The sequence below is a fragment of the Aquarana catesbeiana genome, linkage group LG01 (genome assembly GCF_042186555.1).
Source record: "Aquarana catesbeiana isolate 2022-GZ linkage group LG01, ASM4218655v1, whole genome shotgun sequence".
In the NCBI taxonomy this organism is placed as follows: Eukaryota; Metazoa; Chordata; class Amphibia; order Anura; family Ranidae; genus Aquarana; species Aquarana catesbeiana.
This window is the reverse complement of record NC_133324.1, coordinates 27,629,651-27,653,154: the sequence shown is the minus strand read 5'-3', so window position 1 is coordinate 27,653,154 and position 23,504 is coordinate 27,629,651. Positions and strand designations below refer to the sequence as shown.

Below are 23,504 nucleotides of genomic sequence, written 5' to 3'. Positions count from 1 at the left end.
GAATAGTAAACCACATGCCTTGTCAAACCGCCAATTTAAACTCATGCTTTTTGTAACAACAGCAGCAAAACAGGTCATAGCAAAAGCTTGGAAAACAGATTCACTTGATATATCATTAGTCAAACAAAGAGTTTCCTAATCCCTAATCCATGATAAAACAGAAGCTATCTATCTTGATAATATATCTAAATTTGAAGCTCTGTTAACACCATGGATTGAACATTTCCTACCCCCGGGCTTTGACACCTCTTTACTACTCCCTTGAGGGCTTAAGATCTATAATCTGTCATGTGATTTAATTATTTCATTAATTTTTTTACCTCCCGAGTCTACTGACCCCCTCTGGTGACATACCCCATTTCACATCCCAATGTCTCTTTGTCATAACATTATCTAAGTTTCCCCTTCTCTTTACACTAGCTATTTTTACTCTAATACGAGTATTGTGGGATAATCTGAAATATTACTCATATTTCCAGATAATGCCAAGCCAATTTGCAGGAACTTGGCCCTGGAAAACTTACCTATTTCTCTCTATTGCCCTGTAACACTCCTAATGTACCTTCTCATACATATTTTAACTATCTGGCTCTTCACTGAAAACCATAGGTACAATATTCTATTGAATTATTTCTATTCTCCATACTCATTCCTGAAATAAGAAGTATCCTACTTTCAGTCATATATGTTACAAGTAACTTTGTATCATCTACTAATTTTTACCTTATTTTAATGCTTATTACTAATGAAACTTCATTTCTATTATTTTCTGTTCCATCAAATATTATATTTCCACATATGATATTACTGTACATCTGTTGTTTAAAACTAATGAAAACATAATAAAAATGTTTAAAACATAAAAAAAAAATACAAAATGTGATAAAGTTATAATCCAGTTACTAGGCAGACTAGGCAATTAGAACAGGAATGAATGAATCAGAAGAATCCCATTAATCCAAGAAAAACAGAAATATCTGGCAGATACACATCAAATACATCATTACCTATTAGAGATTGCATTGTCATATATTTAACATAATGAGCCTGTGGCTCTGCAATGAATCCTTCCATAATCTCACAACTGTGCTTCTGTGGGTCGTCTTTAAAGAGGATCTTCAGTCAAATGTTAAACAATTAAAAGTCAGTAGCTACAAAAAACTACCCGGCAGCAGCAAAATCAGAAGGTTTGAATATGCTTTTGCTCTTTTTTTTTTTTTTTTTTTTCATAATTGTATTTTTATTAAAGTTTTACAAAATGTACAAAATAAATCATATACATAAACATCACAATTGCAGGAAAGAGTGGTATCCCCCGACATACTCTATCAGTCAGGGCAGGGAGGGGAAACAAATTTGTAGGAATCCCAAGCAGGGGTGGCCCGTCCATTAAGGGTGCATGGGTGCCACACCCCCATCCATGCATCTGGCCCCTTTCAGGACACCCGGAGCATGAAATCCAATGCGGGGTGGGTGTTTTTTTGAAGCACCGATTAGAGCCAGAGGCTCTAATAGTGTCAGGGCTGGGCTCAGCCCTTCCTTCTCTGGGCTGGCCGCAAATCTGTCGGCTAATTGCCAGCTCCCATCTCTCTCAACAGTTACTCAGCTGTTGATGATCCTGCTCGTCAGTCCTGCCTACTTAAGCCATCCAGTCCAGAGAAGCTCTGCCTTCGCCTTGGTCACATCACAAGAAACTCCTGTGTTCGTATTTCAAGAATGGCTTTGCTGACATCCCTTCTGGCTCCAGATCCTGCTTGCTAATCCACTACTTTGATCCCTGACTTCTGGCTTGGCTGACTATCCATTCCGGTTACTGAACTTTGGCTATGTTTTGACTACGTTTGTTCTTTTTACTTTTATTATTAAACAAGTGTGATTTAACTGTTCTTCTGTCTCAGTCTGATTTCATGGTTTCTGACAAATAGGCTTCAAAATAGGGTGGGCCCAGGGTGCAGAGAATGCGTTCAAAGCCCACCCATGTGTGTGAGAATAGTGAAAGACTATTCACTATTCTGACACTGAATCTCCTCTCTGCCAATCAGGAAGCGGGTTTGAGACCCGTTTCCTGGTTGGCCGCAAGGAGAAGTATTTTGATTGCTGCCAAGGAAAAGACGGAAGCTGCCGATCAGGGGAAGATGAAGCAGATTGTGATGCCCACCGCTGTGATGCCCGAGGAGGAAAGCAGGGTAAGCTGTTGTGATTGCCTGCCATGGATAGGGTAAGTGCACCAACAGACCAACCCGACCAGAGGGGGGGCAGCTCCTGCAGGTGCACTGTTTGCCACCACTGATCCCAAGCATCCCATATCTTGTTAAACTGAGTAACAGCATCTCCCACCTGAGCCATCAAATACTCCATTCTGCGTATTTCTGAAATCACCTTTAGGAGCTTAACATGAGAGGGGGGGTAGGAGAGCCAATGTAGTGGTATAATTCTCTTGGCCGCTAGTAGAATAAAGGAAGCAAGCTTGTTTATAATATATATTATATAAAATAAAATAATATAATAATATAAGAGAAGGTGAAAATGTGGAGAGATTTAATTTGGAGGTAGAAAAATAAATATGTCTAGGGATGTGGTATGTAGTCTGGATATCTTCGAATGCACGTAATCTGTGGGTAACTGGAGAGACAAATTGGCGGAGCTGAAACAAGCTGGCCTCGGCCCAGGAGGATTCAAGGGCATAGGATAAGCTATCAGGGATGATGGGACTGAAGAGTACATTAGATAAAGGAGGGCAAGGTAAAGAGAGAGAGAACCTAGTGGTGCAGGTACGCCAAATCCTCAAAGTAAAAAGCATCGAGGCTAAACATAACCCCAACAATTTAGGATTTTGGAGTAAAGAAGGGGACCAAAGCAGGGAGCAGAGATGGGCAGGGTAGAGGGAGACCATTTTAATTTCTGACCATCTATTCGGTGCCCTTTGGGAGGACCAAGACGAGACCGATCAAAGATGAGAGGCAAAATAATATTTAAACAACATCTGGTGCACCACTGTGTTTTGGATAGAAAACCATAGAACTGGCCACCCGATGTCCATTATTGCTCCTGTCAAAATTGAGAAACCATCATTTGAGCACCTCTAATTGAGACATAGGGACAGGCATTGGCAGTGTTTCAAACTTTTGCTCTTTTCTGTACAGTAACCCACTTGGGAAGATTTGACCTTTCACTTCCTGTTCTCTTGATAACCATACAAGAAATGTGGGGCGTTGTCGCTGGGATAAGAAGTCACAGACATCAGTTAAACCCTATTAGATGTTCTAAGCCTTCACCGCTCTGCTAAAAAAAAAATTGTCTGTGTCCCCTGACAGAGAAACTTGACATCACTTCCTGTTCTGACAACAGAGATGCAGATGGCTATAAAATTCAGACAAAGCCTCTAACGCTTTCCTGCTCTGCCCAGCATGAACTAAGAAGCTGGGAGAGAGCTTTTGGGCAATACATGCATTACTGTGCCTGCATGTGTCGCACCAGGTGGTGCCTTAATGAGTGGTCAGACAGTGAGAGGGAGGGTGGAGATAGTTTACATTTTTATTATATAATATAGGATAGGATCATAGTAATATTAACACTTAGTATCCAACTTACTCTGTGCCGGAATTTATGTTGTTCTGATTTATTTTTCTTCATGTACATTCCATGTAGAGCATGGGCCAGAATATATACGGCCCTGTATACATTGGAGAGCAGAGCTGTATAAGAAGACAATATGGATGAAACATGTTTTACATCTGTACAAGGTTCTGCATAATAATTACAGAACTTTTGAAAATAGTAATTTTTGATTTGGTTTGGGGAAAAACATTGAAACCAACGAATCCCAATATCTTCCAGTATGGGGTCATTTAAGCAGCTTGAGAAGTTGACACCATCGGTATAAACATCCAGGTTTAAGTTTTTTTCTTGCGGCCACACAAATATAAAGCTGCAGTTAATTGATACATAAGTCTTAAAATGTAACTTTTTTAACCCAATCCATGATGGTGGGAAAATAAATGTGACATTTTCTACACCAGAGGAAAAACGATCAGAAAAATAAAGAAAGCTTAATGTGGAAGTTCCACAGACTATGACAACCTTAGCTGTTGATTCACTAATAATTTTCCATGTCCGTTTATCAACTAACATCTTTGGAGTGAGTGGAATGATATATTCTGTGCAGATCCCATGTTGTCTCATCATCTTACTCAGTTGTTGGGACTCCTCATCACCGCTGCCATCATATGATGTTATTATTCCAACCCAGTTCCATCCAAAATGCTGCAAAAATTGAATAATAGCTATAAATCGGACCCGATCGTCTGGTGTCATACAGAATAAGGTTGAATACATTTTCCCATCACTCAGGCGAGGGTCAGTGACTTGATAGCTGATCTGGATGATATGTTGGGAAATATTTTAATGGGATGTTATTATTCAAACAATACAAATATGAGAAATGTAATATATTAATGGCACAAAAAGATCTCGTTATCATATTTCTCTTTTCTGTTCTTATAAAAATAAACTTGTCAAAATTGATATCATGGAGATCTAAGTGTATGACAGCACACATTGGGGTTGATTTACTAAAACTGGAGAGTGCAAAATCTGGTGCAGCTGTGCATGGTAGCCAATCAGTTTATAACTTCAGCATGTTCTGTTAAAGTGGTTGTAAACCCTTTTAAGTGACTTTTACCTATAGGGAAGCCTAGAATAAGGCTTCCCTATAGGTAGTGAAAATATCTCCTAAACATGCGCCATTTAGGAGATGTTTCACTTGTAGAGCACCAATGTCGTCATTTGCGCATGTGCTGTGAAGAAACGGACCACCGTGTCATTTCTTCCCCAGCGTGTGCCGTGACTGACAGCTCCCGCACGCATGCACGAGAGTGACGTCATGCGACTCCAGCCAGTCACAGAGCCGGAGTCCGCGGCCCCAGAATGAACAGGGGCAAAGATAGACGTAGCCTGCACAGGGGACAGCGTGGGCTTCGTTTGCAGGTACAGTGCCTTGAAAGGTATTCACCCCCCTTGGCTTTTTGCCTATTTTGTTACATTACAGCCTTTAGTTCTATGTTTTTTTTAATCTGAATTCTATGTGATGGATCAGAACACAATAGTCTAAGTTGGTGAAGCAAAATTAGAAAAATATATACATAAAACTATTTTTCAGAAATGAAAAACTGATAATTGGCATGTGCGTATTGTAACATCTGGGGTTGGTTTATCTTAAAGGTAGAGCTTACCAGTGAGCTGAGTGCACGCCAAATACGCAGTTTTAAGGGCTTGTAGGCCCACTTTTATTAAAGAAAGAAAATGTCCGATAACAGAAGTGTTGCCCACACAGGGGTTTCAGCTTTCCACAGCAACAATGTAAGTTCAATCAAAAATACCAAGCCACCTGGCTCTCTTTAGTAGCACGGCTGCTCAGACTTATGCTTCAGCCCTCTCGCCTCTATAACAGAGTTCCTGTAAACCCAGTACCTCAGCACTCTTTTCCAGCTTCCTTTTCCAGCCCACAGGCTTGGACCCTCTGTCTACTCTGACAGACCTGTGCAGACATGCACACTTCTCCCTTGCTTGCCTGGACTCCTCAGAAGGGTGGATCCCAGAACTATGGTCAGGTGTCTACAAATAGCCCAACACACACCTGACCAGTCAATATGATGGTGGATCTCAAAATCTGGACCCAGGACTGGGGATTTCATCCCACCTAAGACACTATGGAATCTCCAAACTACAGAGCCCCATGACCGAATACCAAAACCTGGAGAAAGCTGCGAAAGCAGTTTTCTCCAGTCCACATCTATGCTCTGTAGCCTTGCACCAAGCAAATGTGCATACTCTGTGTCCACTTTCACATGGACTCTCACTATTACAGTATGTATTCACCACCTTTGTTATGAAGCCCATAAAAAGCTCTGGTGCAACCAATTACCTTCAGAAGTCACATAATTAGTGAAATGATGTCCACCTGTGTGCAATCTAAGTGTCACATGATCTGTCATTACATATACACACCTTTTTGAAAGGCCCCAGATGCTGCAACACCTAAGCAAGAGGCACCACTAACCAAACACTGCCATGAAGACCAAAGAACTCTCCAAACAAGTAAGAGACAATGTTGTTGAGAAGTACAAGTCAGGGTTGAGTTATAAAAACATATCCAAATCTTTGATGATCCCTAGGAGCACCATGAAATTTATCATAACCAAATGGAAAGAACATGGCACAACAGCAAACCTGCCAAGAGACGGCCACACACCAAAACTCACGGACCGGGCAAGGAGGGCATTAATCAGAGAGGCAGCACAGAGACCTAAGGTAACCCTGGAGGAGCTGTAGACTTCCACAGCAGAGACTGGAGTATCTGTACATAGGACGACAATAAGCTGTATGCTCCATAGAGTTGGGCTTTATGGTAGAGTGGCCAGAAGAAACCCATTACTTTCAGCAAAAAACAAAATGGCACATTTTGAGTTTGTGAAAAGGCATGTGGGAGACTCCCAAAATGTATAGAGGAAGGTGCTCTGGTCTGATGAGACTAAAATTGAACTTTTTGGCCATCAAAGAAAACGCTATGTCTGGTGCAAACCCAACACATCACATCACCCAAAGAACACCATCCCCACTGTGAAACATGGTGGTGGCAGCATCATGCTGTGGGGATGTTTTTCAGCAGTCAGGACTGGGAAACTGGTCAGAGTTGAGGGAAAGATGGATGGTGCTAAATACAGTGATATTCTTGAGCAAAACCTGTACCACTCTGTGTGTGATTTGAGGCTAGGACGGAGGTTCACCTTCCAGCAGAACAATGACCCCAAACACACTGCTAAAGCAACACTTGAGTGGTTTAAGGGGAAACATGTAAATGTGTTGGAATGGTCTAGTCAAAGCCCAGACTTCAATCCAATAGAAAATCTTTGGTCAGACTTAAAGATTGCTGTTCACAAGCGCAAACCACACAACTTGAAGGAGCTGGAGCAGTTTTGCAAGGAGGAATGGGCAAAAATCCCAGTGGTAAGATGTGACAAGCTCATAGAGACTTATCCAAAGCGACTTGGAGCTGTAATTGCCACAAAAGGTGGCTCTACAAAGTATTGACATTAGGAGGGTGAATAGTTATGCACATTGACCTTCTTTTTCTTTTAATTTGTCCTATTTGTTGTTTGCTTCACAATAAAAAAAAAAAAAAAATTCAAAGTTGTGGGCATGCTCTGTAAATTAAATGGTGCAAATCCTCAAACAATCCATGTTAATTTCAGGTTGTGAGGCAACAAAACACGAAAAATGCCAAGGGGGATGAATACTTTTGCAAGGCACTGTAAGTTTCACATAATGGACTAGTATGCGATGCATACTAGCCCATTATGCTTTTAATTTGCTGGCCTTGCGGGGAGAGAAAGAGGAAGTAAAGCCCACCAGGGTTTACTTCCTCTTTATGCCTTGACAAAAAAAAAACTGAGTGGTTAATTGGTTTCTATTCGACGCTGCACCGGACTTTGCACTCTCCAATTTCAGTAAATCAACCCCAATGTCTATTACTAGGGATGAGCCAAACACCCCCCGGTTCGGTTTGCAGCAGAACATGCGAACAGGCAAAAAATTTGGCAGGACACACGAACACCCCTAAAGTCTATGGGACACGAACATGAAAATATTTTTTTTTTTTAAAACGGATGTTTTTTTCAGGAGCAGTGATTTTTTTAATGCTTAAAGTGAAACAATAAAAATGAAATATTCCTTTAGATATTGTGCCTGGGGGGTGTCTATAGTATGCCTGCAAAGTGGCGCATTTTTCCCGTGTTTAGAACAGTACTGCAGCAAAATGACATTTCTAAAGGAAAAATTGTCATTTAAAGCTGATCGCGGCTGTAATGAATTTTGGTCCATCGGCGATGTGATAGAAGAAGATGAATGGACATCGCTGGACATTTTTATTTTTTAATAAAGGACTTGTCCCGAGCTGTCTCTTGTCTTTTTTACCATTTTTTACACATTTTTGTGAAATGGCAGGGGTACGATGTACCCCATTACCAATTCACACAGAGGGGGAGGCTGGGATCTGGGGGTCCCCTTGTTAAAGAGGAACCCGAATGCATTCCTAAATGCACAACATATAGCAGACCCCTCTTATGTGTAAGTTACCCTGAGTCTATTAGGGGTACAGGGTGACCAAGAAAAGGATGGACAACTACTTAATGGACACTGAGCATATGGTTTGGATTACTTCAGATGGGACAGTGATATTTATCAACAATATCCCTCAAGAAATATATGAAGACTATTCCTGGTTTGTTGATTCTGAACTATACATGTTCATTGAAAGAGCTGGTCACATTGACCTCTGTTCCATGCAGGAGCCAGACAGTCTGTTACTGGGGTCTCCTGCTATTGTCTGAAGGTGTTCTGTGTTTATTCTTATGATAATGTGTATTGTATTGTTTTGAGCTCGGTGACAGCAAGTCTGACCTGAAGTGGAGATCTCTGATTAATCACAACATTGTCCAGGTGGCTAGTTAACGTAATGTTTATAGTATAGTATATATCAGTGGTTGCAATTGTATTCCTGTGTGCAGTTTGTATTGTTAGGGTAATATGATCAGGAGGGGGGTGTCCCTGTGTATAAATCCTCTGTAAGTTTTCAAATAAACAGTTCTTATTCTGGTTTTCTCCAAACTGATATTGCCTAGTTCTTGGGGTAACTAAAACCAGATTCACTGGTCTCGTGTTCCAGAGCTTGGGAAGCAGCTTCTTGGTGGAGATACCTAGTCAGGGTGCCCGGAGTCCATCACAGTGATCACATGTATAAATACATAAGGGGGATATGATAACCATGTATAAACCATGTATAAATACATGAGGGGGGTGTGATCTCCATGTACAGTGGGGACGGAAAGTATTCAGACCTCCTTAAATTTTTCACTCTTTGTTATATTGCAGCCATTTGCTAAAATCAATCAATTTTTTCCTCATTAATGTACAGCACCCCATATTGACAGAAAAACAAAGAATTGTTAACATTTTTGCAGATTTATTAAAAAATAAAAACTGAAATATCACATGGTCCTAAGTATTCAGACCCTTTGCTCAGTATTTAGTAGAAGCCCCTTTTGATCTAAAACAGCCATGATTCTTTTTGGGAAAGATACAACAAGTTTTTCACACCTGGATTTGGGGATCCTTTGCCATTCCTCCTTGCAAATTCTCTCCAGTTCTGTCAGGTTGGATGGTAAACGTTGGTGGACAGCCATTTTTAGGTCTCTCCAGAGATGCTCAATTGGGTTTAAGTCAGGGCTCTGGCTGGGCCATTCAAGAACAGTCACAGAGTTGTTGTGAAGCCACTCCTTTGTTATTTTAGCTGTGTGCTTAGGGTCATTGTCTTGTTGGAAGGCAAACCTTCGGCCCAGGCTGAGGTCCTGAGCACTCTGGAGAAGGTTTTCACCCAGGATATCCCTGTACTTGGCCGCATTCATCTTTCCCTCGATTGCAACCAGTCGTCCTGTCCCTGCAGCTGAAAAACACCCCCACAGCATGATGCTGCCACCACCATGCTTCACTGTTGAGACTGTAATGGACAGGTGATGAGCAGTGCCTGGTTTTCTCCACACATACAGCTTAGAATTAAGGCCAAAAAGTTCTATCTTGGTCTCATCAGACCAGAGTATCTTATTTCTCACCATCTTGGAGTTCTTCAGGTGTTTTTGTAGCAAACTCCATGTGGGCTTTCATGTGTCTTGCACTGTGGAGAGGCTTCCGTCAGGCCATTCTGCCATAAGGCCCCGACTGGTGGAGGGCTGCAGTGATGGTTGACTTTCTACAACTTTCTCCCATCTCCCGACTGCATCTCTGGAGCTCAGCCATAGTGATCTTTGGGTTCTTCTTTACCTCTCTCACCAAGGCTCTTCTCCCCCGATAGCTCAGTTTGGCCAGACGGCCAGCTCTAGGAAGGGTTCTGGTCATCCCAAATGTTTTCCATTTAAGGATTATGGAGGCTACTGTGCTCTTAGGAACCTTAAGTGCAGCAGAAATTTTTTGTAACCTTGGCCAGATCTGTGCCTTGCCACAATTCTGTCTCTGAGCTCTTCAGGCAGTTCCTTTGACCTCATGATTCTCATTTGCTCTGACATGCACTGTGAGCTGTAAGGTCTTATATAGACAGGTGTGTGGCTTTCCTAATCAAGTCCAATCAGTATAATCAAACACAGCTGGACTCAAATAAAGGTGTAGAACCATCTCAAGGATGATCAGAAGAAATGGACAGCACCTGAGTTAAATATATGAGTGTCACAGCAAAGAGTCTGAATACTTAGGACTATGTGATATTTCAGTTTTTCTTTTTTAATAAATCTGCAAAAATGTCAACAACTCTGTATTTTTCTGTCAATATGGGCTGCTGTGTGTACATTAATGAGGATAAAAATGAACTTAAATGATTTTAGCAAATGGCTGCAATATAACAAAGAGTGAAAAATTTAAGGGGGTCTGAATACTTTCCGTCCCCACTGTATAAATACATAAGGGGTGTATGATCTCCATGAATAAATACTTAAGGGGGATATGATCTCCATGTAAAAATACATAAGGGGGTGGGATCTCCATGTATAAATACATAGGGGGGATATGAGCTCCATGTATAAATACATAGGGTGGATATGATCTTCATGTATAAATGCATAAGGGGTATATGATCTCCATGTATAAATACATAAGGGGGATATAATCGCCATGTATAAATACATAAAGGGGCATATGATCTCCATGCATAAATACATAAGGGGGATATGATAGCCATGTGTAAATACATGTAATGGGGATATGATCTCCATGTATAAATACATAAGGGGGGATATGATCTCCATGTATCATATCCCCCCTTATGTATTTATACATGGTGATCATATCCCCTTATGCATTTATACATGGTGATCATATCCCCCTTATATATTTATACATGGTGATCATATCCCCCCCTATGTATTTATACATGGTGATCATATTCCCCTTATGTATTTATACATGGAGATCATATCAACCTTATTTATTTATTCAGGGTGGTACATGGTGGTAATGGAATGGGGGGGGGAACCCACGCTCTTTTTTTCAATGCGTTTTATCTACATTGCCGGGACCCGACAATTCATTACAGCCGCAATCAGTTTTTTTTTTGTTTTTTTTTTATATTATATATTTTTATATTCTAAAAAAGAAGGTCAATAAAAGCTATCACAAATGCACATAAATGAAAATAAAAATTGCATAAATGATTAAAGTAAAAAATGTCATAAATTACACAAATAATACTTTCTAAGATTAGCACTAAGTTGACTATATGGACCTTTTACTGTAAGTATTTATAAAAGGTGATAATATCCCCCCCAGCCCCCCCTCGATCACCTCTTCTTATGAGTGAATACATTTAGTTCTTTCCTCTGCACTCTTCTCAGTTCAGTGACATCCTTTTTGTGAACTGGTACCCAAAACTAAACTACATATTCTTTTTTTTTTAATCTCTTTCCTTTTTATTGAAATCCATAAGAAAAATACACGTAAACACAGTTTGTGGTACATATGTAGACATTATAACAGCATTTCACTGCTTCACTCACTATTAAATCCATTTTATTCCCCCTTTTCTTTCCCTCTCCCTTCCCTTCTATTACTATCCCTTACTTACCACCCCCTCCCTGCTAACAATTACCCCCCCTCCCCCCCCCCACTTAAATAAAAATTATTTGCACTGAATCATATTGTGCCTTAATTCCAGCCAGTATCTCAGGTAGGTTTACTCATTCTCTTCAAGTCCAACTGTAATATACTTTATTCCCCGTGCCACGAAAAACACTTTCTTATGTCTACAGAAATTTCGGAAAAAGATGGCGGGTGCTCAGCCCTTGCAGCCAAGGCCTCCATATCTTAATAAACTTATTGTAGCTATTCTTTCTAGTATATATGGTCTTTTCTGTCCAGACCAAGGAATCCATTGTCCTGAGCCATTCCTCCGGAGTTGGGGGTGTTGCTGAAAGCCAGGATTGCGCTATCAGTTTTCTGGCCTGATATAAGCACCTTACTATGGCAGTAGTTGTATTAGTGTTCCCTATATTTTCCCCTACTAGGCCCAGAATACACGTCTTAGCCTCTAGATCTAGTTTAACTTTAAACCTGGATTCTATAGCTTTTACAACCTCAGGCCAGTATCTTGCTAATTTTGGACATCTCCACATCACGTGTATAAGATCTCCTGTCTCCAAACATCTGGGGAACTTGCCATCTGGTCTTCGACCAAACCTATACAGCCTCACGGGGGTATAATACGCTCTATGCAACAGGAAGAGATGTGAAGCCTGCTGTGACGGAGAAACAGACACCAGCGGGCCAGATTCCAATATTCTTTTCTACTGGTCATCCGACAACTCCCCCACCTCCGCCTCCCACCTCTCCCTGGTGCCCGGAGTCACTTGTAAGTTTATCAATCTATCCATTATTTGCATATATGTTTTTGCAATCAGTCCTTTAGCAGTTTTTGTTTTAACAATTTTATTAAGGAGTGGTGCCTTGCACCATTCCAATGGGTGAGTCCTAAATTGGGTGTCTAGTGCGTGCCTAATCTGTAAGTAACTATAAAATGTATTATTTGGAATCCCGTATTCTGTTCTCAACTCGGTAAAGGATTTCAGACTGTTATCATTGAACAACTGAGCTAACCTGTGTATACCATGGCGCTCCCATATGGTATTCTTTTCTATGGTTAATAATTCTCGCAAGGACTTATTGTACCATATAGGTGAGAACTCGGTGGTGCCCTTATACCCCATGGTCCCCTTGACTGTCTGCCAGACTTTGGTAGCCAACTTGCATGTTGGAAGCTTTTGCTGAAGTGATCCTGCCTCTAATGCTTCCGCTAGGGATTTATGCGGGCTGCCCTCTAACATGATTTTACTACTGGCACACATTTCACCCGGGGACTCGCTTCCCCCGATATGCTGTAATTGCGCAGCCAAATAATAACCATAAGGGTGGGGAACTGCCATTCCCCCCTTCCCAGCAGGTCCAATCCAGACCGGGGAGTTATGGAGAATATACAATAATTGTGGCAGCCATATCATTCTAATCAAATTTGTTCGACCTGCCATAGACAGGGGGAGTCGGCACCAAATATCACATTTCCTTTTAAATTTTGCAAGCAAGGGGACTAGATTATCTCGGATGTAATGATTAGGATCTTTAGACATTTCTATTCCCAGATATCTCATCTTGTCTGTTATATTTAACCGGGGCATACCGTCAGGGAGAATACCACTAGTTGAATCAAGCTGTAAAAGCGTTCACTTCTCCCAGTTGATTACTAGGCCTGAAAGCCTACCAAACCCCTCCACCAATTGCATCATTTTTTCTAAAGATGGCCCCGTATCCCCCAGAAAAAACAAGACATCATCGACGTATAACACGATCCTTTCCTCCCCATTTCTCCTTCTGAGTCCCTGTAATCCAGTCAAGTTCCTCACAACCTCAGCGAGTGGCTCCATTGCCAAGGCGAACAGCAGGGGTGATAACGGGCACCCCTGCCTCGTACCCCTCTCAATACTCATTATTAATTTTTAATCTAGCACTTGGATGGTTATATAGAATTTTTAGCCAATTAATGAATAGGGGGCCAAAACCAAATCTCTCCATTACCTCCCAGAGGTATCCCCATTCCAGGCTGTCAAACGTCTTGGCAATGTCCAAGGACATGACAGCTCTGGAACCCTTATTCTCTGCCAGGGCCTGAAAATTCAGATATGCCCTTTTATTATTTACACAGGTAGACCTGTTAGTGATAAATCCTGCCTGATCAGGATGTACCAGTTTTGCAATACATTTGCTTAACCTGGTTGCCATTACTTTTGCCAAAATTTTAATGTCAGAACAAAGCAATGAAATCGGCCTATATGAGGACACGTCAAGCTGGTCCTTCCCCTCTTTTCGTATGAGTACAATATTAGCTTCTGGCATCGAAACAGGCAATCTACCCCCTGCGACCGCCCAGTTCAGTGTCTTCAGAAGAGTAGGGAGCAACACCTCCCCATAGTACTTATAGATCTCGACGGGCAACCCATTTGGACAGGGGATTTATGGTTAGGCATATCAGTCACTGCGCGTTTCAATTCCTCTAAGGTTATTAGGGATTCTAGATTAGACTTGTCAGTTACAGAAAGGGTCGGCAATTCTACACCCTCTAGAAATCTGTCTAGTTCTCCCCTTTCTATATGTCATTTTGATTTATATAGTGCTCTATAAAAATCAAAAAATGTCTCCTTGATCATCAAAGGGTCAGATGAAATTTCCCCACCTGGGGTTTTAATCATAGAGATTGTTGAGGAAGGAGAATTAGTACTAGCTAATAAGGCTAGCATTCGGCCCACTCTTTCCCCCTCTCCAAAACACCTCTGTCTCTGGAAGAGTCTCCTATTCTCTGCATTTCTAGTTATTACCGTCTTATACTCCTGCTGCTTCTTGGCCCATAGCTCCTGTTTCCCTGGGCTAGGATCCAACACATATTGTCTCTCTAATTCCATAACCTCCTTTCTAATATATTCTCCCTCTATCCTTGATTTCTTCTTTACCCTTGATATATGTTGAATTAGGAGCCCCCTAAGGAAAGCTTTTAAGGAATCCCAGACCACCCCGGCCGATGCTGATCCTGAGTTATAGCCTATAAACTCTTTTAATCTTGCGGATATTTCCTCCGTTCCCCCTATTACCTCTAACCATATTTGGTTTACTGCCCACAATCTCTGCGTATGTCTATCATGAATATCCACTAATAGTTTCAAGGGTGAATGGTCTGATATCCCTCTTGGCCAATATTCTATCTTATTCACTAGAGGATGTACTTCTTTATTACCTATGGCCAAATCTATACGAGAGAGTGTACGGTGTGTCCCTGAGTAGCAAGAATATTGCCGGACATTCGTATTACGAATTCTCCAGAGGTCACACCATCCAATCTCCTCTAGAAACTGGGCAAACCTCCCCTCCATCGCCCTTTCCGCCCGAGCCCTAGGTGGGAACCTATCTTGGCAACTATCGAGGACCGCATTAAAATCCCCCACAACTATCATCGGAGTGTCACTTTTATTCTCCATATATTCTAACAGGCAATACAGAATCTCCAACTTATAATATCTTTTTTATTGAAGGTTTTTCAAGAAAATAATTCACAATATTATACCATGCAAGGTATTTTCAAAAAATATTATCACAGTTCTGCAAGATTATTAACATATCTCCATAAGCTTTTAAAGTAAAACCACAGCTTATGTCTAAACAATCGTAGATTGATTATAATCAAACAACCATATTAACACTCAATGTAGTAATAGATTGGAGACTATTTATCTCAAATTATATATGAAAAATAATAAAAAAAAATAAAAGGGATAACAGAAAAGAATACAATATTAACAAAGGAGGTTAGGACTCTGGCTCCTGTTGCATAGTCGTGAAAAAAAAAAAAAAAAAAGAGCAAGGGGAAAGGGAGTACACATAGACTTTTTCTATGTAATTTTCCTGAAACTAATCCAAGGATCCCATTGTTTGTAAAAACGGTTTGTGTTTCCCTGTGTATTTGCCATAATTTGTTCGTATTTGAAAGCCTCATCAATTTTCCTAGTAACATCACTAATATTCGGTGAGCTGTTAGATTTCCATTTGCTAGTGATTGTCAATCTAGCTGCCATCAGAATTTGTATCACTATTGGTCTGAGAGCAGGAGGGTATTGGTCTATGTGTATGCTTAAAATGGCTAATTCTGCTTCACCTTTCCTTATAAAGCCTGTAATTTTTGATATTAATTTGAATATTGCTCTCCAGAAGCTCCGCAAGTTTGGGCATTCCCATATCATGTGAAGAAGGGTACCCACTCTACCGCATCCTCTCCAGCATTCGTTGGAGCCGATATTGGAGAATTTTGCAGTTAGATAGGGGGTGTAGTACCATCTAAGTAGTAGTTTTTGGGTTGTCTCCCAGTATGCTGTAGATCTCGTGAAACTGTTATTGGATTTAATAGCTTCTAGCCATTGTTTTTCTGAGAAGGACATAGAGAGTTCTGACTCCCATTTTTGATGTGCTGGCAATTTAATGTATGATTCTTTTTGTTGTATTAAAGTATAGAATAAGGAAATTCCTTTTCTTGGGATAGATTTGTCGTTCCAGTATGCCCATGCCTTATGTGGAATTTTAATAGGTTGCATCTGGTGAGATTTTAGGAATGTTGTGATTCTTATGTACATGTAATAGTCAGATGTAGGAAGAGAGTATTTTTGGGCTAGAGTGTTGAAGGGAATTAATTTTTCTCGGTCGTACATATCTGAGATTAGGGTTATTCCTTTATGTTCCCATTGTTTTGTATTTAAATCTGTAATATGTGTGCATAATGAGTTAAGCGGGGTGGGAATTTCTGTAAGGTCTGTATTGTGTCTTACTTCAGAACAGAATTTCTTCCATGTATTTAGTACTAATTGTATGGTAGGGTAATTAGATTTGAGGCAAGTGTTTGAAAAAGAGTATGCTAGTAATGTGGATCTCAGAGAATTTGGGTTCATCCAGGCTTGTTCTATAGTGGCCCAATGTTTAGAGGACTGTGTTTGAAACCAATATTTTGTTTGATCTAGTATGGAAGCAGCGAAGTAGTCTCTTAAAATTGGGAGTCCCATTCCACCTGCCTTTTTATGTTTCGAAAGAGAAGACCGCGAGCATCTCGGTTTTTTGTCTGCCCATACAAATTTATGTAGTTGCGATTGGGCTGTTGTAAAGAATTTTGCTGGTATAGAGATTGGAAGAGCTCTAAAATAATACAGTATTCTTGGTAGAATAAGCATTTTATATGCTGCCAGTCTTCCCATCCAAGACAAACAAAAGGACTTTAATCTATTTAGTTCTGGTTGGATGGAGGAAATGAATGGAGCTAGATTCACTTTAAATAGGTTGCTGCTTGGTGTCGTCAATTGGATCCCTAAGTATTGGATAGGTTTGTCTGCCCATGGATACGGAAAGCGTGATGATAGGGAATTACGTAGTTTCTCTTCTATGTTCATGGCAAGTAGGTTGGATTTGGAAGCGTTAACTTTGTAGTATGAAATTTGATTAAAGTGGTTTAAAATATTGTGTACTGTTTGTAAAGAGGTGCTGGGATTAGAAAGAGATAGAATCACATCATCCGCGAAAAGTGATATGGTGTGCGCCTCTTTGGAGATTTTGATACCTGAAATTTCTGGGTGTGATCTAATTTTTTCGGCTAGGGGTTCCATTAATAAAGCAAAAATGAGGGGGGATAAAGGGCAGCCCTGTCTTGTCCCGTTGGTGATATTAAAACTATCTGAGAACATTCCTTCTGTGTATACCATCGCAGAGGGGTTGGTATATAGTGCTAGAATGGCTGAATTTATTTCCCCTGAGAAGCCAAACTTGTCCAAAACAAGTCTCAGATATCCCCAGTGGATCCTATCAAAGGCCTTCTCTGCATCTAATGATAGAAGCAGAGAAGGCGTACCCGAGGATTCCGCTGCGTGAAGTAGGTTAATAATTCTGCGTGTTGCATCTGGTGCCTGACGGCCTGGGATAAACCCAACTTGATCATGTTTAACTAATGTGGGCAGGAATTGTGCCAATCTGTTGGCTATGATCTTTGCGTATATCTTCAGGTCTACATTTAGCAAGGATATAGGCCTGAAGTTTTGTGGGGTGTCAAGAGATTTCCCAGGTTTGGGTAGAGTCACAATTGTGGCGGTTAACATTTCTGGGGGGAATGAGGATGTAGAAATGGCTGTTGCATATATATTAATTAGGTGTGGGCCTAGTATGGAGTGAAATGTCCGATAATATTCTGCTGAAAAACCGTCTGGGCCTGGCGATTTGTTGTTAGGGAGGGATAGAATTGTTTTATTTAATTCGGACATAGAGATTGGTGCGTTAATATATTGTAATTGGTCTAAATTCAATTTGGGCAATGATATAGAATCCAAAAATTTCTGGATCATCTCAGGGGATGGTTGGTGGTTTGTAGTGTCGTCTTTCAGATTGTATAGATTATTATAGTAATCTCTAAAAGCATTAGCAATATCTTTTGGATTGGATAACCTAATGCCTGTGTTTGGGTGGAAGATAAATGGAATTTTTTGTTTGATGGTTTTTTCCTTTACTTGATTTGCTAGTAATTTACCTGCTTTATTTCCCTGACTGTAATAATTTGCTTTCCATTTTTTAACTATATGTTTGTGTTGGGAGATAAGTAGTATTCTGAGATCATGTCTGAGTTGGTCTAATTGTGAGCTGGTTTTGGGATCTGGAGCTTTTTTGTTTATTGACTCTAGGTTTTTTATTTGAAGGAGTAGGTCATTTAATTTTTTGTTTCTTTGCTTTTTAGCTACACTGCTCATTTTCATGAGGATGCCTCTTATGTAGGCTTTATGACAATTCCAGACCGTAAAGGGATCTGGCACTGAACCGGTGTTATTTTTGAAGAACTCGTGTAGTTCTTTATTAATTGTATGTTTGTGGTCTGGATGTGAAAAAAGAAAGGTATCATTTCTCCATCTATTTGCTCTTGTCTCAGTGCGAGATCCCTCCACCATAATGGAAACCGGAGCATGGTCTGACCATGTAATATTGTGTACGCTGGACATACTAATATTTTGTAACAGAAATTTATCCACCAAAAAGAAATCAATTCTTGAGTATGTGCGATGTACACTCGAGAAGTAGGAATAATCCCGCTCTGTCGAGTGTTGACATCTCCACACGTCATGTAGACTTTCTGAGGCCATGAAGCGCGAAAGGGTCACTCTTTCCCGACTTTTCGGGGTCTCGGCCGAGACATCTAGAGTTTTGTTTGGAATAGCATTGAAGTCTCCACAAATTATGGTGTACCCCTCTCGCACCTCACGTACCCGTTTCCAAATTCTGTTCAACAAGGAAATTTGTTTCACATTAGGTAAGTAGACATTTACTATAGTGTATATTGTGTTGTTTACCTCACCAACCAATATAATATATCTACCCATTACATCTACATCCTTGTAGATCTGACGAAAGGAAATAGTGTCTTTGATGAGGATTGCCACTCCTCTCTTCTTCTTTGGGGCATTGGAGCAGATGATAGTGGGAAAGTTCTGATGGGAGAATTTCGGAGGTTTGGATGCCGAGAAGTGGGTCTCTTGAAGACAAAGAATGTCACTCTGTAGGAGTCGGGCTTCTTTCCAAAGCATTGATCTCTTTTGAGGGCTGTTCAGTCCGCGAACGTTAAACGAGGAGATTTTAAATCCCATGATGTTAATCTTGAGAAGTGGGTTTAGGAAATCCTTTTGGGTTGTTTGTCCTGTTGAAATGTGTATTGCAGTAAGATTGCTTGTGCGAAAGTTCTTTTAATAGTGAGCCAGAGTCCAAATGCTGTGAAGCTGTGAATGTATTCTTTCAGAGATTAATACGGCAAAATTGAAAAATCTCCAATTAAAATTAAAAAGAAAGAATAGTTCTTAACAAAGAAAAACTGTAACGATTCAACTGAATCTGGTGGGATATTATCCCGTAACTTCTCAGGAGCGAAAGGAGAACTGAATAACGTTCCACGGGCGCACCGGAGCACAACTTCGTAAATTGGTGGTTACTTGTAATTTTAGCCTCAGTCAGTTGCATCTTGTGGCCAGGTGGGAGAATGTAGACGTGGAGATGAGGCACTTGATGGTGGATCCTCCGCCTTGTCCAGGATGTTCCAGTCTTTCAGTAACCATATGCCATCTTCCACTGTCTGGATAGGGAACGTTTTCCCATCTTTTGTAATGAGCAGCTTTGCTGGATAGGCCCATCTATAAGCGATGTGGTGATTCCTTAACGGTTTGGTGATAGTGGCCAGATTCTTCCTTCTTTGCATTGTATATGCCGATAGATCAGTAAAGAAGGAGAGGCCTTGGATGCATGGTAGTGCGTTGTCAGAATTTCTCATGCATTGAAGAAACTTCTCTTTAGTTTGATAGAAGTGAATCCTTGCTATTGTGTCTCTTGGTAGATGATCAGGTAGATGTTTAGGTTTCGGCAGTCTATGAATCCTGTCTATAGATAGATCTGTCATTGTAGCGTCAGGAAGCATTTCTTGCAGGATATTCTGAAAGTAAGCGTTTAGGTCTGGTGGTTTTACCGTCTCGGGTATCCCCCTGATTTTTATATTATTTCTCCTCGAACGATCTTCGAGGTCGGCCATTTTGGACTTTAGTTGGTGTATTTCTTCGTCTTTTTCATTATGAGCATCAATCACTTCATTTATAGCACCCGCAAATTCTCCCATTTTGTGTTCTATATGAGTAACCCTATTGTTGACAGCTTTTAATTCTGTCTTAAAATGGCTTGTAAGGGTTAATATGTCCGCATGGAGGGTGCTACGGAGGGACACTAACATGTCCTTTAAGGTTGTGTCAATGACCGGCTGGTTTTTGGTAGGAAATTCCAGGATGGAGTCCTGGAGCTCCCTGGTGTCATTAAGAGATGTGTCTGTTTCTTCTTCAGCCATGTTATCTCCCTGCAGGTGTTGTTGTTTTGCTTTGACTGGGCTGGACGAAGAGGAAGATGTCTGGGAGTTAGTGTATTTCTCCTTGTGTCCCTTGTGAGAATGGGGTATGGAGCGCTGTGAGTTGCTGTTGTTGTAGCTGGAGAGCCTGCCACGCTCTCCGCCGTTATGCTTACCGGCGCCATCTTGGGACTGTGTGCTGTGGGGAAGCATGTAAAAGTCCGTCATTCTGCTGATCTTCCCGGTATCTTTTCGCTTCCTGGACATGTTCCCAGTGTGTGCCCGACCTGGTAGAGGCGAAAATCGCTGCTTTTAGAGGCTCTAGAGTCGCTCTATGAGCTCCGGTGTGCCCGCGGGTATCAGAGCTCTCTCACACTGCGGCCATTCACCTCGGCTGCTGGCCACGCCCCCTCCCAGAATCTCCAACTTAAATGGGGGAGGGATATACAAATTTGCTATAACAAATGCTCTGCCTTCTATCAAAAAATGCAAAAAAATATAACAGCCCAGAGTATCAATCCTGACATCCCTGCAGGACTCTACTCCTTTTTTAACCAATATACTCACTCCCCTTGAGTAGGAGGAGTGTACTGAATGGAATTGAGCTTGAAATTTTTTATTCCTAATTGATGATTTAGTCTCATTAGTCAAGTGTGTTTCCTGCAGGCATATCAGCCCAGTACCGTGGGACTCCAATTCTAAGAATACAGTGGCTCTTTTAACAGGGTCTCCCATGCCCCTAATATTCCATGAACTTTTTCCTACTTTTCTAGACATCAACGAGTACCAAGAAAAGGAAAAGAATATATAAAAAAAAAGAAACAAAAACAGAACCAAAAAGAAGTTAGGTCGCCTACTCCACCCTGATAAGCGTATCAAACTTTCTACCGTGCACCATATCTTTTGATTTAACTCAACTGTGGCTTCAAAAACAACAATCCGTGCAATTACTACAAAAAGGGGTGGGAGGAGCGGGGGAGGGAAACCCCCATCTCCTCCCCCCAGCTCCCCCCACCTTCCAGAATTACTTTTCTTTTCTTATATGTGAATGAGTAGCTCAAACAATGCTGTGTCATCTTTCTCTTTCCCTGTTCCAGTGCAAAACAACAATTTACTATTACATGAAATATAGTTGACCCCTCACCCTTAAGTGATCCCCCCCTCCTCCCTCCCTGCCTATTTTGGCCAGCCCTGGGGGCAAATCTTGTGACCCGTGTGATCCCTTCACCCCACTCTATCCAATACTTCCACAACCACCCTGACAATAAGTCTTCTCCTTCAAGTTTCCCAACTTGCCCTCCTCCCCCTCCCCCCACCCTCCTTAGACCAATTCCCCTAAAGCAACATATCATCAAAGCATCAACAAAAAACAAGAACTCAACCCACAACCATATACCATCTCTCATTGAGATCATTCAACCGCCAACCTCCTCTCCCTCCAGCCCATGCTGAAAAAAAAAAAAAACCCAGCCCCAATTTAACATTCAATAATTCAAACTTTCTATACTCCAGCTCTACAAATTCTTTTTGTTGTCTTCAAGCCACTTTGTGGCCTTGTCGACTGAATCAAAAAAATGAATTGTCCCCAGAGCCTCCACACGCAGACGTGTTGGATATAACAGCGCGTATGGAATTTTGTGAGTCCGCAGGCTGCGCTTGATATCCACGAATCCTGCCCTTCTTTTTTGCAGATCTGGAGAGTAATCGGGATATAATGAAATCCTGGTACCGTTGTAAAAAATGTCCCCTTTTTCTCTAGATTTCTGCATCAGTACCACCTTGTCTTTATAATTAAGCAATTTCACAATCATAGGTCTAGGGCGACCTCCAGACATGGCTGACCTGATGGGAATTCGGTGCGCTCTCTCAATAGCAAAGAGATGTGAAAATGTTTCTGTCCCAAAAACCTCCCTGAGCCACTTTTCCATGAACGCTTCAGGACAGGAACCCTCACTTCTCTCTGGGAGGCCCATCACCCTCACATTAGATCTGCCCAGCCTGTTTTCCATTTGGTCCATTTTAAATTTATGTGCGTCAAGCTGGGTTTGCATAATCTTGAACTCTTGTCGTATTGGATGTAACACATCCTCAACTTGACTCAACCTTTCCTCCAAAATGGAGGTCCTCTCTGCAACTTTCTGTAGTTCCTGACTCATGGAACGCAGTTCTTCCTTGAGACCCCTTAATTGATTACATAGATCACTCAAAGATCCTTTACAGGAATTTACTGCAGACAGTACCTCTTTTAATGTGGGCTCGGGTTCACTAATTACACTTAGATCAGGAGAGGCTCCAACTTGTATTTTTTTCCAAAAGGTCTCTCTCAGGGCTTTTTGTGTTCACTGTTTTAGTGTTAGCTGGTAATGAGACTGAGGCTGCTGACATTCTGCCTAGGCTCTTTCTATCCCCGGTGGACCCCGCCTGTGTCTTCTCATTGGGCGGCTGACTACCTTTGGCTGGAGAGTGCAAGGGGGTGTGTGCGTATTTTTCTAACTTGACTGCCGCTGCACTTGCCGTTGCTGCTTGATTCCCCTTTTCCTTGGAGGAGCGAGTAGCCTGTGTTGCTAAACTCTCCTGGGGCTGTTGCTGATGCTCCTCGCCTTTCTTTCTAGTCATGGTATAGGTGTACAGCAGTGCAGAATAATATGTATGAGAAAGTTTCCAAAAAGAAAGTTCCTTTGTAGGTTAGAGTATCGCTGATCATTAACACTTCTGCCCCTCTTTATAAGTATTCACCGCACAGAACAACAGTCTGTAATTTAATACAGTCCTACAACTGTTACCTCTTGCCTCCTGTCTTCTCCTGAGCTGGAGCCAAAGAGCCGCACACCTGTCCTAGGTCACACAGAGACAGCGTTTCCCCCTCCACTCCCTCGGCGTCTGCCGTTTACCACACAGTGTGTCTGTCGAGGCCGGCCTCGATCTCGCCGCTGAGTCCCATGGGATCTTCCCGGCTCTTGCAAGAGCTCTGTTCATTGCC

At 41.4% G+C, this 23,504-nt stretch overlaps 1 protein-coding gene across 1 annotated transcript in view; it reads right to left on the bottom strand.

The window, feature by feature from the left end:
* The window catches only part of LOC141137215 (vomeronasal type-2 receptor 26-like), a 40,447-nt gene extending 21,155 nt beyond the window's left edge, over positions 1-19,292 (bottom strand). Inside the window, exons 1-2 of the mRNA XM_073624570.1 lie at positions 18,999-19,292; positions 13,663-13,752 (exon numbers count right to left, since the gene is read on the bottom strand). Coding sequence (XP_073480671.1) covers positions 13,663-13,752; positions 18,999-19,292 — 384 coding nt within the window. The remainder of the gene's footprint in view (positions 1-13,662; positions 13,753-18,998) is intronic.
* Between the last annotated feature and the right edge of the window lie 4,212 nt (positions 19,293-23,504).